Below are 15571 nucleotides of genomic sequence, written 5' to 3' on the forward strand. Positions count from 1 at the left end.
GTAAAAATCACAGAGATCAAAACATAGATGGGAGCCTAGGGTGACGATTCTAGGGAAGTTTTTATTTTTTTCCTGAAATTAGAAGAAGTGCCATAAAATGAAACCCAGCACTGAGCAAAGTTCTTTGTAATGCAGAGCTTTACCACCAAGTGATTGAAAACTCCAGGTTGCATATATGACTGGCATATAAATTGATACCTTTATAATCCAAAGAGGACTTAGCCATCAAAATTGCAGAGAACTTTCCTGTGCCAAGGATAACCACTGATGTTTCCAAATGGCCCTTTCTGAAGCACGATGTTATTTGGATCATGATTAGGCTACAGCATAAAGCTGTAGACAGCGTGCACAGTGGTACTTTGTAGACTTTAATTACAGTAACCACACCCTTGATTTGCCTTTTTTCCTGATGTAAAAAAGGGCTATTTTTTGAAAATGCATACAGTTGAAGGTGGTAATTTAGATAAAAGAGCTGTTTCAGCAAGTCTTTGGAGTAGGCTAAATATTGGACTGACCTTTGCAGAGTTCACTGGTCTGTTGGAATCTGAAAATTTACATAAAGAAATATACTTGTGGCTCTGGTAAGAGAGGATTGTGTGTAACAGATCTTGATTTGACCTCCTCTCTTCTCCCTCCTTCAATCCTCCTCTTGATTATTTGTGGAGGGGGAAAGACTTTTCTCCCTGAGGAAAGTCTCTTCCCTGTGTGGTCAGTTCTTTCTTGCAGCTAAGCTGCAACTCCCTTGCTTTGTCAGCTGCCTCATACGTCTATTTATGTGCATTGTCATACTTAGATATTTACATCTTTTTCTGATATTTGCTGCTTTTAATTCTTCCTCAAAAACATTGTATTCATACTTCTGTTTGGCAATTTTTGTGGTATTGCAGCACAATTTGAATCTACCCTCTGCAGTAAACTGAAGTCTTTTGGAAAGCAATAGACAGTTAAGGACAATACAGTTCTTTAATTAGTTTAGCAAATGGGTTTTTCATTTTTTTTCTCATCCTCAAACATCTTTTAAACAAGCTGATAGTTTAACCCTTGCAAGTGCAGTATGGCTTCTTTTTGCACCTCACTGAATGCCCTGTTTGTTGTTGATGCTGGGTTTACTGTTAGTGAATGGCCAGTGCCTCGAGGTGTTGTACTGGGGTGGAGCTCTGCTGCTGGAGCAAAGTTGTCTGCAGTTTATTGGTGAAAACCAAATCTGAAAGGACTGAAATAGCACACAATATTATAAAATGTTATATATTGCAGCAACTACAGTACTTATGGTCTGTTTTGAAAATTAACTTAATTAAAGCAGTGCTTACTTCTGCATGGAAGGTTGGTTACAGGAAGATAGGAAGGTTAGTTTTGTTTAATTTATGTTAGCTCCAGCAAAGCTTGGATTACAGGTGTGTGTATTACAATGTGCTTAGTGAGATCTAACTGTAAGCTGTTCCCAGAAGGATTTTAGTCCCACCTTGTTCATGGCCACATCTTGACTCCTTTTCTCTTTGTGTCACACCTGCTGCTTGTGCAGTTGCTGGCCTAAATCAAAACTTGCTTCACAAAAACAAGGCTGTAGTGGTTTTTTCTACTTCTTTCTTCTTCTCCTGTCCGTGAATAAGTTTTAGTATCAAAACCCAAGCTAATTGCAGTGCTAAAAAGCAGGTTTTGTTTGCAAAACTCTTAATGCCCCTGAATCAGAGGTGAGCAAACTGAAGTTGATACAATTTGCAGTGGAGCCTGTTGGGCTTTCCTGGCCTCAAGCTTTTGATTTTCAAACCAACATAGGCAAATCTTGTCAGATACTGGAGTCCTTCAGATTTAATTGTCAAGAAGGTATAAAAGTGACAATAGTTTTAGGAAACAGAACCAGGGCTGTGCCTTGGCTCAGCAGTTTGCTGAGGCTGGTCTGCAGTAAGATGCCAGTGTTGTAGAAGAAGTTGCCTGATCTGGTACAGCTCAATTAAAACAAACGTGATGCAATTAAAATATAAAATCAGGTAAAACATTTGCTACTAACAAGCTCTGTATCTTGATATCAAATGTGGTTTTTCACATATTCTTGTCCAGTTTAACTCATTGAAATGATACTTCTTCTTTCGTGGAGGTCCCCTATTCCAGGCATCATTGTATAGATGTACTTTTCACATTTGCAAAATCCTGGTGATACAATTTCAAAATCTTGCTCCTAGAGAGGATTCCTTGGCTGGTGGTCACATATATTTGGCAGCAAAAGCATGCTCTGCTTTTTATGACTGCTTGTTTTTTCTTTCTTTGAGAAAAAAAGGAGGGAAGGTTCCCAGTTCTTTTTTCATTTGACAAGTTTAAAGCAAAACTCTTGACCCAGTCTAAATCAACCAACCAACCCTCCTCAATAACATAAGGAATGTCAAAAAAAGTATATTGTGTGTGTATATAGATGAGAGATAAAAATTAGGTATCCAGGCTCCCATTCCAGTGTGGAATAAAAAAGGCAGTGTTTTCTGTGACAACAATGTCAAAGACAATCCATGTGATTTTTGGATATATATTGTTGTTCAGGCTACTTCATACTCAGATATGTGTGTCCAGTACAGCTTGTTTGAAGCTGTACTGGTTAATTTTTCTCCATTAACCACTGATTGCAAATTTTGCTCCCAAATATCCTGTTGACTCTGGTTCCACTGGAGCTCTGGGGACATCAGGAGCTGAAAGTATTTCTGAGGTAGGTGGGCACTGTCCTGTGTTGGTTTGGAATAATGCTCCTTTGGACTGAAGTGGTGTTGTGCTTCCATGCAGGGACTGGAAGTTGTGCTCCCGTTCCTGCAAGGAAATGAGTGCTCCAAGCTGAATGTGAAATCTGGAAATCTTCCAGTGGCTGTAATTCCAAAAAACTGTGAAGCATGTTATTCTTTGTTCTGTTGGCAAACAGTGGGGTGAGCCAAAGGAGTAGCTCGGAGAATGTTTTTAACAGAAACTATTTTTTTTTCAAGACTGTGTCTCCTGATGCCTTATTGGATACTTCAGTTTCCTCTCAAAGTGAGCTCAGAGGAGTGTTTGCTCTTAGCAATTTAGTTGGGAGCTTGGAATTTGGTTTTGCAGAGATAATTTAGGAAAACAGCTTTCTGGAAAGGATAGAAGAGGTGCTTGGGATTTAAAATTGTATGGGTAGAAAAAAAATATATGTATGGTATTTAATGGTGTGAAAATGTTGTTCTAGGACCTCTGCCTGGTAAACAGCAGAATTGTTCTCTGGTTACAGTTTGAAATGCCTGCCTGAGCCCTAACAGAGTCTGTGTAGGAAAGTCTGGGTTTAGTGGGACATTTCATATTGCTCTTTTCTCTTTGTTTTGTTTTGTTTCACTTTAGACTTGTTTTATTTTCTGACATAACCCACATTTCCATAAATTACTCACACTTAGCATGACAATCAGATCTGCATGTGACAACGAGATGAAATTGTAAGCTTACTTTAGAAAACAAGCTATTCCTTTAACAGAAGCAAAGCCATAGCAATTTGCTTGCTTTTCCTATGAATCACACTAAAGAATGGAAGAGTGTTGAGATATGTTTACAGCTGTGGGTGCCATGACTTCACACTTAAAATTATACCTTTAACTGTTACACTCAGATTTAACTTTGGTTTGGCAGCAAGCCTAATGGAGGCTCTTAAATATGTATATATCTTACACATATAAGGCAGCTGAAAGAGGCTTTTTAGTCATACCCTTGACCTGGAATCCAGGAAAGGAAAAAAGCAGTGTTGCTTTTACCTATGGAGTGAGTCCACCCCCAGTCAAAATGAGTATTTGTGCAATTAACTGTAATTGATCTTCATGTCCAAGGCAGTGCTCTTCTTTCATGTGCCCTAGGACTGTGCTCTGGAGTCCTTGAGTTTGATTTGTGCTCTTAATAAATAATTCTATAGTGGCAGCTCACAACTGCCAGGTACATGAGCACCAGAAATGAATTGCTCTTTGCAATAAATTGCCCTAATCGCTGAGTAACCACACACTCTTTTTAAGGAATAAAATAGTAGAATGTTTTAAAAGCTTACACAGCAGGTAGATTCAGGAAAATCTTTTCCTCCTGAGTGGCACATTCTTGCATGGTCCAAAAAAGCCACAGTCACTGGGTCAGTGCAGCAGTGTGAGGGTCAGTGTTGTTTTCTCTGTGGAGTTAATAGCTGTACAAACCTGCTGTGGGGCAGAGGAAGTGCAGAAATATTTTTCAACTTGCTTCAAGTTTACCAACTGCTATTTCTTGGCTTTCTGTTTTTCTGTTGCTAAGACTATCACTGATGGAATAAACACACTAAAAATGCTTTGAAATACATGAAACCCTTGGGGGCAGGGGAGTGGAAATTTTCTCCATCCTCGATTTTTGACATTGAACTCCAGATTTCCATCAGAAGTTGATTGTTCTGATTTGGTTTAGTGGGGTTTTTTGTGTTATATTGGGGATTTTTCTATTTTCCATCAGCTGAGATGGGACCCTCACACTGAATGTGTGCCCTCAGCAAGTTCTGGGAATGAATGTGGAGTACAGAGCAGGGAGGGAGAGGCAGAGGGAGGTGCCCTATCATCACTCTTCCAGTGCTGGTACCTACCTTTGAGGAATTTTCTTTTGAAGAGTTGGGATGGATGTTGTGTTGGGTGTGGATTGGTGTCACTTACCTTGTGAGGAGACAGCTGACATTTGGTTATAAGGGTAGTATTTGAAATGCAAATGAAGAGTACCATATTGATTGGGTAAATAGTCATGGATTTAATGTGGGCTGAGAAATATTTGAAGTTTTGTGTGGTCACTTCTCAAGCAGCCACATCCTTCAGAAACTGAAATATGCGAGTGGAAATATCCATTCATGTTTGGATCCACTTCGCCCCAGATGTGGCCAGTGTGAAAAGCTCTCCATGAGTTTTGAAAAGGACTTTTCAAAGAAGAAAAATTGTGGACAAAAATTGTAATCAGAAGGACTTACATTACATGTCAAGAAAGTCCCTTAATTTTTCACCTATTAGTTTTCTAACAACAGATGAAGTAAGCACCTATCACGACTGATTGTCTCTCCCCAGAGTAAGATCAGTGAATTAAATTATCTCCTTGCATTCCCAGTGTGAATTTGTGATCCTGTGATGTCTGCAAGTTGTAGATTTGGTCTCATTAAACACAGCAAATACTTTTCTATTTTAATCCATTTGTACTCCAGCCTATCTAGCATGCTCACCATCCTTTTATAGTCTTGTTTTCCTCAATCTTGTGAACTCTTGGATGTTTTGATCACTGATTAAAAAAACAACATGATGAAATGCAATCTCTCTTCATGTGAGCTTTAGTGAACTTAGTCCACCTGCTGCACTTTCCAAGTCATTGTGATTCATTTGTTGCTCTATTATTTGCATTCTTGTATAGGTGCAGTAAGTATGCAGGGAAGGTTTGTCTTGCTGCTGTTACAGCAGCTTTTGTGTGAGAATGATTCATGTCCAAGGCCTTTAGTGTGCATTGCTATGGAAACCTCAGGGCACAGGCCTCTCATTGCCCCCTTGGCAGAATTCTTCACAATAATTTCTCTTGTACCTGGAAGTCAGGAGTGATATTTACACATTGATGGGCTGAATTTTTATGATTATACATTTAGTAGGCATCTTGTGCAAACAGAAAGGGGTTTTTATTCCAAATACATAAAATTCCCCTAATATCTTGAGCAATAATTTTGGGGTACTTAAGCTAATGCTGCCACTGAAAGGTCTTTTCTCTTTGATTTTATGTCCAGACATGGGCCAGATCAGGAGTCTGAATCACTTGAGAAACTTTCCCATTTGTTCTTCATTATTCTTCAGGGAGACAGGTTCTTCAGTCTGGTTTTGTGTGTGATTTTGCAGATGGTTATGTAGAGATGAGATGAAGAACAGGTGATTGGAAAAGGTGAGAAGTTGCTTTTGTGATGGCTGTGTTGGCTTGGGGTCATTTCAGATTGCCCATGACAGGTGGGTTGTGTAGAGGGGAATGCTCTGCACTGTCATCTGGAGACACCTTTGGTTCCTAGTTTGGGTCTTCATTGAACAAAACGAGTTGCACATTCTTACTGCTCAACACAGAGGGCAAAAAGAATCACCAGACTGTGCCTGAGGTTTCCTTCTGGAGGCTTGGAAGGACTGATATCCAGAAACTGCTTGTCTTTTGGTGATAAGGAAGAGCTGAAACCTGAAAAGCAGTGCTTGTATTGACTGGGTGATTTTCTTGAGTGGAAATACAAAAGAAAAAACACCAGAAGGTACATAAGAGGAAAACAATAGGCAGATGGCAGAGACTTTGTAGGGTGAATGTCCTCAAAAACAGGTGAGCTTGGACCTAGAGGGACAGGGGCCAAGAGCTTGACCTGCAGCTGCTGCTTCAGGGGAAAGAGCTTCCAAGTGTCTTCAGTGGGGTGCCATTACTGTTGTGACAGCTTTGATTAGCTGGTTACCATCTTCCCTGGCTGTAATGAAGTGGGTCTCTGTTCCCTTAGGAATACAGAAGTTATTCATTTTTTCCCAGAAGAGGGAAGAGTGCTGCTTGGAAGGCCAGCTCTCAGTGCTGTGGTATTTTGCATGGTTACTGCTTGGGAGTGCTGGTGTGTCCCAGTGGCTGGGCATCCCTGGAATTGTTCTGTAGGTAAAGGTCTATGGAGCTCTCTGTGCCAGGCTGGACAGCTCTGCTGGGATTGTTGTCTGGACAATGCTCTCACTGTGAGCCTCTGGGGCGGACACACAGAATATGTTATGGAACAGTGCTTGCTGTGTCTCTGGCTTGGCATGCCTTAGCAGGCTCTGTGTTGTGAGCACTTGCCCATGAAGCTGCCAGAAATAGATGCCTGATGGCAGAGAATTCATGAAAATTGATCTCAGCCATGTAAAGATGCAGGTTCAGAGTGAGAGCTCAGGTTATAGAGGAAGCAATGGGAAAGTCACCTCTCAGTAGCTGGCTGAGAAAACAGTCTTAAGGCACTTGAGTGCTTGGTTTTATTAAGTACTAGGGTGTAATTAGTTACGTGTTACTTAACTAAGCAAGAATCTGATAGCTTTATTAATAGTAATTCTTAAAGCAGCTTCCTCACCTGGTTGTTGAATTTCAGGTGTGGTAGTGCACAAATCCTGAAAAATGTATTTCCTTGGGAAAACCCATGTTGTCTTTGTATTTTGAGCAGTGCTCTGCACATATTCCAGAGTTTGGAAATGAGCTGGGAGTTGTTCTTGTAAGAGGAGACACAGGTGAACTGCACTGAAGTCAATCTTCAAAAGAGCCTTTAATATGGCCTTATCAAGTATTAATTTTCAGATTGAGGATGAAGAATATTTTCTTTGTAGATTGTCATTTTGTAAGTACTGAGAATTGCACCTATAATCAGTGCTTAAGTCAAAGGATAACTGTGCACAAGCTTGTTACAGGCATTTTCTGTGCATAAGTTTCCATTACTTGTTCCAAGATTGAAGAGTTTTACAGAAATACCTGGTTAGAAGGAAGCTGGTTTCAGTTTTATATGTGCAGTGGAAGGCTGCTTAAATGTGACTGCAGCTTCTGAAAACTGCCATTGGTGTGGGCTCTGGCTTTGGCTGATGCCATTTGAGAAGAGCTTGGCACTGATGCCCTTTGTCTGTGAGAGCAGATCAACTTGCATACTTGAAATATGCCTATAGGAGAATTCTGTTATGTGCATGGGGAATCTGTTGGGCTTGTAGAAGGTTATTTAAATTTCAGTTAAAATTACAAATTGGTTTGCAAGATGCTGGCATTTTGAATAATATTAAAAACTTGGAAATAATCTTACTTTTTGATTCTTTCATGTGATAGTCATTTGCTTATTACCTCTAACCTAGATCAATGTGTTAGGAAGTATTTATTTGGGATCAAGGATTTTTAGTCTCTTAACAAACTGTCCATCCAGTCAGTGGTTAGGATTTTAGGAAGCAGTTCTGGTTTCAGGTCTTGTGCAATACCTTAAATAATGTAGGGAAATTTAATGTTTAAAAGATGTGAGGTTTTATTACAATGAGATTCTCTTTGGCATTGTAAAATTATCCTTCAAGTTTGCTTGTGGCTTACTTGTGTTGGAAACTTTGGATGGAATCTGGACATGCCTGAGCTGCTCTCTTGGTTCAGCCTGTCACACTCTGTGTGTTTTGCCTTGTTTTTTTCCAGCTGCCCGAGGAAGAAGGAAAGTGTGACTGTATCTCCCTGGCCCTGTTCGCTGGAGTATCAGTGAATATGAATTTCCCCAGACCATTATCCTGGTAGCAGCTCTGAGCTTTTAGGTTGTTGTGTTACAAGATCTCTATGGGGGGTGGTCAGGAAACATCTCTGGTCTGTGATGAGTTCCTGATTACTCTGTTGCACTTCACTTGTGCAGCATGGAAGGACTTGAATTCTCATTTCTGCCTTGCCCAGAATCAGCAGGTTGCAGTCCTGAGCACCAGTGCAGCCTGTCAGCAGGGTTGGGATGTGTTGAATCATTATTTAACACGGGTTTGCATTTCTTCAGTTTCTTCATCAAACCAGAGGGCTCTCAGTTTTAATACAAAACTGATGGATTAGGCACAGGGCTGATCCATGGTCCATGTATCATCTCTGTTTTATCTGTTTATGAATCTTTTTTGCATTTACAGTGCTGTTGTGACTAACAGTTAAAATTATGACAAAATGGCATTTTAATTATCATAGCCTCCAGTGTTGTCACTGAATGAAGAATTGTGTAGAAAACATTGTTCATCTCAAAAGTATTTGCTGATTTGTGAAGATAGAATTTTATGAACATAAGTTAATAAAATTCAGTTTAATCCATTCTGAAATTCCATTCATTTTGTTTTTCTCATAAATGTGGAGTTTGAGTGTTCTTTTAATAGATGAGTTCCACTGTTTATTCTCAAATCCAAGCAATGCAAAGCTTTCCTTTGCCTTTGTGCAAGGCTGGATGAGGGAATGCTTCCCTCTGAAATCAGAGCTAGAAACAGGACATAAACCCAGTGTGATTGTCCTCAGGCTGTCTCCTTGGTGTGAGTTTAGCTGTGCCCATGGCATGAAAATAATGTGCTGTGAACTCTATTGTGTGTAACCTGAACGTTTATATGTGCACTGGTTGTAAGTGCTGAGTTGTTATGTTGCATGTATTTGCAATTCACTGTATTGATCTTCATGGATGCTTTTTAGGGCTCTGTTTCACAGCCTGGTAACTAAAGGTCATGCATGCAAAGAAAATACAATACTTAAAGCTTTAGATTGTCTTTATGTGTTGGCCAACATTGTGAGCAAATAAGATACCCGATTTTCACTTCTAATGTGGAGATATGTGGAAGTTATTAATGGTTATTAAGCAAAGCAGTTTCTAATTTCTCAAAAGCCTATTGCACTAGTATATAATTCCATCTAGAAGAGGCAGTCTGTTTGTCAGTGATGTTGTTTATTATTGAGTTTCTGTAGTAGCAGATTCACATTTGTGTTTATATATTAAACAAAAGTATTTTAAATTGTTTTTCTAGTGGTTGGGTAATTATCCCTAAATTGCTTTTGAATTGGGAATGGGATGAGTGTTTCTTTAACTGTCTCGTATCTTCAGTTTTTATTTGCTCAGTGGTACTTAATTTAGAACAATCATGTAATTCAATTATCTTTGTTCCATATCCATAGCCTTGCTGAAATTGGGCTTTTTGGTTGGTTTCAGAAATATTCAGTTATGTCTTTTGTAGGATAAGACTAATGCAATTAATGTAGAGTATTATTCTTGTTGTTTTCCATTATTTTAGTACAAGTTATGGAAAACCTGTTGGGAGTTGCAGAGTGACTCCCAGAGCCTCTTCTTGCCTGCTGTGCTGCTGCCAGCACAGTGGTCTCTGCTGCATTCATGTTTATATTTCCATGCTTTAAACCCAGTGTGCTACACCAGGAAGTCAGGCAGATAAAGCTGGGTTTGAAATGTCCATCAGTAATGCTGCATTGAGTGATCTGCAGGGTGGAATAGGGAGGTGATTGTGTGTGGTTTAATAAATGCTTGTTGCTGCTTGTTGTGGGGTTTGGGGTGGTTTCTTTTATTTGTTTGGGGTTTTTGCCCCCAGCTAAGTGAGCCTTAACTGCCATATTGCCACTCTGAAGATGTGAGAAGTGTTATGGCAAACAGGTTCCTGTTATTGATGTGTGGGTTTTGCAGTAGCTGCAGTTGAAGTAATTTCAGTGAGTTTGAGGAAAAACCCCTGAATCTGGTGAGTTCAGAATAAATTACCACAAGGCTTTTGAGTTGTCCTTTGGCGGCTGTGCAGGTTTTTCATGCTGCAGCCTTGAATATAATGAGATAATTCACAAGCTACAGGTTTTGTGTTCTAGATGAGACAAGAACTTCAGAGGGAGCTGCCATGATTTGTCATCCGGTTCTGTATTTGTATTAAAATAAGAAAAAGAATTAGCAAATGGACACTCACAATGACAAACCTGCCTTCTTTTTCCTAATTCCAGGGCATATTCCCTTGTGGATTCCAGTCAAGTGTCTACCTTCCTGATTTCTATTCTCCTCATAGTCTACGGCAGTTTCAGGTAAGATTTTCTTTTTAAGGTTCTGCAGAGTCTTTATTTTTCAAGTAAAAATATTGCAAGTGACTGAATACAGTTTATGCCTTTTTGTTTCATTGTATCTTTGTCAGACCTAGCCAACATAAAAATTATTTGCTTCTGAGAAGGAAAAGGAAGAAATAATAGTGAGCTGGGGTTTCTGAAAGATGTGATTGTCATGGTACAAGCACATATAAGATAACATAAAAGTCAGTCCTTGAGGACAGCTCTGTAAAATCATATTTTAGAGAGTAGAAAAGGATTGTTGAGACAGATAGAATGTAATGTTCTGGATAGCAGAGTTTTCTATCCATTAGCCAGTGGTGGTAGCTTGTGAATGCTCTCCTGTGATTTCAAACCTGTCCCGTGGAACAGCAATCCCTGGGTCCCACTGCTGTTTGTTTGAGTGTCAGTAACAGCTTCATGGAGAAGTGGGAAACACTGCCAGTGTTGAATTCCGGCAAAACATCTGAGAACTGCTGCAGGATGAGTTTGAGTCTTCAAAAATCAGATTTGCCTCATTTTAGGAGACTTGAGTATAGTTTAGAGAAAACTCAATTATCCTTTTAGACCTGCCTGCTGTATTATACTGTTGGTTTTCTTGTAATGGCACCTGAGGAATGAGGCTCATACTGACATATTGGAACAATATAATCACAATATGAAAGTTGGGGTTTTATTTTAACTTAAATACAGCATGCTTTTCTTTCTGCTTCTTGAAGAACATTGCTTCATTTCACAGCTCTGTGATAAAAGGCCTTATACTCACTACAGAGTCTCTGAACTGCTATGAGTATTCCTGAAATAGATGATAGCTGTGCTCATCCATATGATGTAAGCTGCAGCTGTTTTAGGATAAGAGGTTTTATATCACTACTGTAAGTTAATAAAGTCATATAATGAAAGCGCCAATTTTTTTGCAAGAGCTGTCTGTTGTTGTTAGCAAGTGTTAGGTAACAGCACTGTTGGTGAAATTAAAATAGAATATTTTAGGAAAATCAGAGATGATCAGAATAAAAAAGTAATCAAAGGTTGGATTTGTTTAGTTTTTTCTTCAAGTTTTGAGTCAGATTAGCATATAGTTGAGGAACTAATTAAATTTTTAACTATTTGAATTTATGCTTTTGTGTAAAAAGGAACTATGCATCTGATTGCAAGAAGCAATATCATTTATTAAAATTCAATTATGAAAATATAGTGCAATATAAAACAGCAGGAGTGTGTGAACTTCAGTTGCTTGTCTTTCCTGGAGCTCCTTGCCCTTCAAAATTTTCCCCTGCTGTTTGCCATCCTCTTCCTGTTGGTACCTACACATGCATTAGCATTTTGTCCTATACTTTACATTTAAAACCACTCTCCTAGCAAGGACTGTGAACTCCAGAGCAGTCTGACTCACTGGATGGAGTAGTGGGATGGTGATGGATACAACCATTGAGGAAATGTCCTGTTTTAGTCTTTTGCCTTTGTGTGTATCCTGAAGACACCACAATGTGAGTTAGAGACCAAAATAGGGTCCTGGAGTTTTAAAATTACTTTCCTAATTAATCTCCTGTATGTGGTTTCTTTAGCAGGTGTCTGAGCTGAAACCCACAGTTACACAAACTCTGATTCACTTTGATCAGTGAGTGAGGTCAAAGCAGTTTTTTACAGAAGATTGTGCAGTGTTGTTAACAAACAGGTCTGAAATACAATCAAGTTATTTAAGAAATTGAAGTGTGGTAGTAAGTTACAAAATTATATTCATCTGGAAATTCTTAAAGTAGTAAAATGAAAGCTTCTGGCAAAGTGGATGATTTTCTTAGAAAACTGATGTGCTGGAAAGATAAAAGTTACAGCTTAGGGTGCTCATTCTCTTCTGTCAGCAGTGGTGTGTTCATCTGGATTTGAGTGCTTGTCTCCTGCAGAGCTGTTGTAAGACAAAAAGAAAATAGCACTCCTCAGTTAACCTTTGTGTTGCAGAAGGTGGGTTTGCTTTCTGATTTTCAACTGAAAAGAAGCGGGTAGAGTTGTTGTAATAATCCTGGCAAGAGGCTGAAACAGCAGTGCAGTAATAGGATCAGAAAGAATTGGGTGGGTGAGTCATTAGGATAAAATCCACGTGTGTGGTGGATCTAATCTAAGGCAGGCAGTGTCAGGGGAACAAAGGAAAGCCTTGGTCTACTGTCCTTATTAATAGAAACATTTGTCCAAAACAAATGAGAAAATCCCAAACCCCCAGTATACTCAGAAGAATGTCCAATAAATTGTGGGTAAAGCCCAGAGCCAGAACAAAGTGCAGCGAGAGAGCCGAGTTCCCCTTCTCTGCCTGTGCATGAACGAGCATTTCCTGCCTACATTTGTGCTGGGGCAGGAGTTTTCGCTTCCAGCCCTTCTGAACGTCCCTCTCATGTACATTCTGACTGCTCTCAGTCCTTGAACTTGACATGCTTTTATTGCTGGCTGCCAAAGGGACAAGCCTAATCCTTTAAACCGTTACAAGCTCTAAACTGAATCATGCAAATAGATGTGTTAGTTGTGGATTTTTAAAGAGGTGAGCTCAGCTTGAAACAGGTTGTCTCTGAGGACAAGGCAGCCACCTTCTTGTCCAAATGCTTCTCTGTGACTTTAATGTTGGAGTTACTTTGCAGGTAGCAGCTAAATCTTTTTCTATCCTGTCATATCCCCAGACAGGGGCTCTCAGCTTATGTAAAGCCAGATTTAACCCAGAATCTACCTGTTCAAATAGCTGCCTTTGAGCCAACCTGAGAAGTGTGGGATGACCCTGGGGCCTTCTGTCTGTAGGCTTTGAGTATCCAAAGTGTGGGTGTGAGTAGAAAGTAGCTCACATGGTGAACCCAGAGTGTCATGTCAACATCGTGTGCTGAGGGTTGGCTTCCAGAGGGGCTTTCCCATGCTCCCAGAGCCCTCAGGTGGGGGCTGTCCTCACTGCTAGAGCAAGAAGGGACTTCTCAATAAATTGCATCTGCAGGTGCCCCTATAGATAAACCCTTGCGTTCCTATTTTCTCCATTGCTTGGTAAGAACCTCTCCTGCAGGGTTTCCCTGAGGCATTTCTGCAGTGGAGTGATCCGTGGTTGAATGTGAGCCTTGCAGGCAGTGCTGTGCCAGCAGCTTACTCATTCCTTTGGCCTCAATGTAACCCTCCCGAGGGGCTCCCTGTGAGAGGGTGACTGCTTGCTTTGAAACCCTGCACTGGAAATGCAACCAGCTGGAGCTCTGAGGACCCACAGAAGAAACAATGGAGCAGCTCAGTGCCCCAGGGGAGATGCTGACTCAGCATTCTCTTGGGAGCCCGGGAGAAACTTGAACAAAACAGGGAATGTTTCTCAGCTTGCCATTTCTCTACAGCCCAGTAGTTCTGAGTTTGTCTTGTTTTACAGTATGGTTTTTAACTTTCTTGGAAGGTGTTTTAGTGATTGCTTCTTAGGTTATTTTATTGTGTTAGTGATAATTCATAGCAGAGGGAAGAGCCAAATCATAAAACATTTGGAGATTATTCAGAGGTTGGCTTGGAAGAGCAGCTGTGTTGTTAAGTGAAAGTAATTTCCTAATTTATGCTTACTTTGGAGGCAGGGATATTTATAGGTAATAATAATTGCTGACGCTATGGCAATGAAAAGAGAGGGGCTGAGGTTTTTTATGAGCAGTAGATCTGATGGGTTTTATTTCCAGTTTTCTCTGTTGATAGAAATCCCTTAAGTTACGAGTTGCCCGATGCCACTGGGAGAATGATGGTGTGAGGTTCTTGCTAAACTGTGCTGATTCAGAGGGGAAGAAAACACTGCACTGAGAAAAGAATTATCTTGTTTGTCTGAATCTTGGACCAAGTCCTGGAGGGCTGTCAGCCTCCTCCCAGATTTTTATAGCTTGAAAGGAAAACTATAAAGCTACAATGCATAATGGGGAAAAGGAGTGCAAGTGAATGATGGAGGCACTCCAAACAAAGGGCAGAGCAAAGAGATCTTTAAAAGAACAAGCTAAGAACAACAGATTAATTTGTTAGAATTTTAGTGTTCTCTATTGCCTCTTTGTATTTTCCATAACTCTTTAGCTGATGATCCATGATCTGTGTAGAAGCACTATGGGTCTGAGGTGGGAGCTTCCTCGTGTTTTGCCTGAGACCAGGTTAATTTCATAACCCTGTTGGGGAGCATTTGCTTAATCGAAGCAAAAGAAACAAACCAGTTCTGTGCTAGAAGAGCCTTTTTCTTGGTTTTGTTTTATGGAGTGAAGCTGCTCAACCCCTCTGTCTTTAATACACCACATGTGTCTTGATCCTGTAGACCTGGTTGTACCTAATTCCACATTCTGGGACTGCAGCACATGATGAATGCACTACAATAAAATATCTGTGACACCTCTATAATAGTTTAGAAGTTTGGTGTATTTGTTACTGGTCTGATAAATGAATGGAATTTGTTTACTTTGTATAACTTAGTTAAGCTAAACTGGAAAAAATTCCTGTTGACCTGGAAGTTCTGTTGAAATACTTGGATGCTGCTGTAAGCTTAAGACAGGAGCTGTACAGTGGGAGATGCACAGTGCTTCTGGTGGTTCTCTATAGCTTGTTTGAATAAACCAATATGCAGCTAAATTTTGGATACCACACATACATCAATGAGAAACTGTCATGGTAAACTTGATTGCTGCTATTTTTAGTTAAAAAGCACATAAAATTTAACAATAGAAATTATTGCTGGTCAAAACAGACTTTAAGTGAAATTCCCTTTTTTCAGAAAGTTATGCCAAATGTGTTAGAATATAACTTGGAAGTTGTATCAAAGTGAAGGACTGTGGCAAAAGGGGTAGAATACTGTCCTAAATTGAAACTTTTAGAAAGTATTTATACCAACATGAAAAGATGAATCAATAGCAGCTGAGCTGGCTACTCAGGAGAGCATTGTCAGCTCCTATGGATTAATAAAAGTGTATTAATTTGTACTATTTATTCAGAGCTTCCTCTAGTCATCTGTTCTGTCTGCATGTAAAATATATATCTGATTATTTTCTAGGCTTTGCTGAAATTTTTTCGG

The 15571-nt window shown here is 39.8% G+C and overlaps 1 protein-coding gene across 4 annotated transcripts in view; it reads left to right on the forward strand.

Annotated features, from left to right (window-relative positions):
* SPPL3 (signal peptide peptidase like 3) overlaps positions 1-15571 on the forward strand; it is a 55945-nt gene that overhangs the window by 22088 nt on the left and 18286 nt on the right. For all 4 annotated transcript variants that reach the window (XM_030233268.2, XM_050980633.1, XM_050980631.1 and 1 more), the window contains exon 2: positions 10447-10524. In XM_030233268.2, coding sequence (XP_030089128.1) covers positions 10447-10524 — 78 coding nt within the window. The remainder of the gene's footprint in view (positions 1-10446; positions 10525-15571) is intronic.

Source organism: Serinus canaria, chromosome 15 (genome assembly GCF_022539315.1).
Source record: "Serinus canaria isolate serCan28SL12 chromosome 15, serCan2020, whole genome shotgun sequence".
Taxonomy (NCBI): domain Eukaryota; kingdom Metazoa; phylum Chordata; class Aves; order Passeriformes; family Fringillidae; genus Serinus; species Serinus canaria.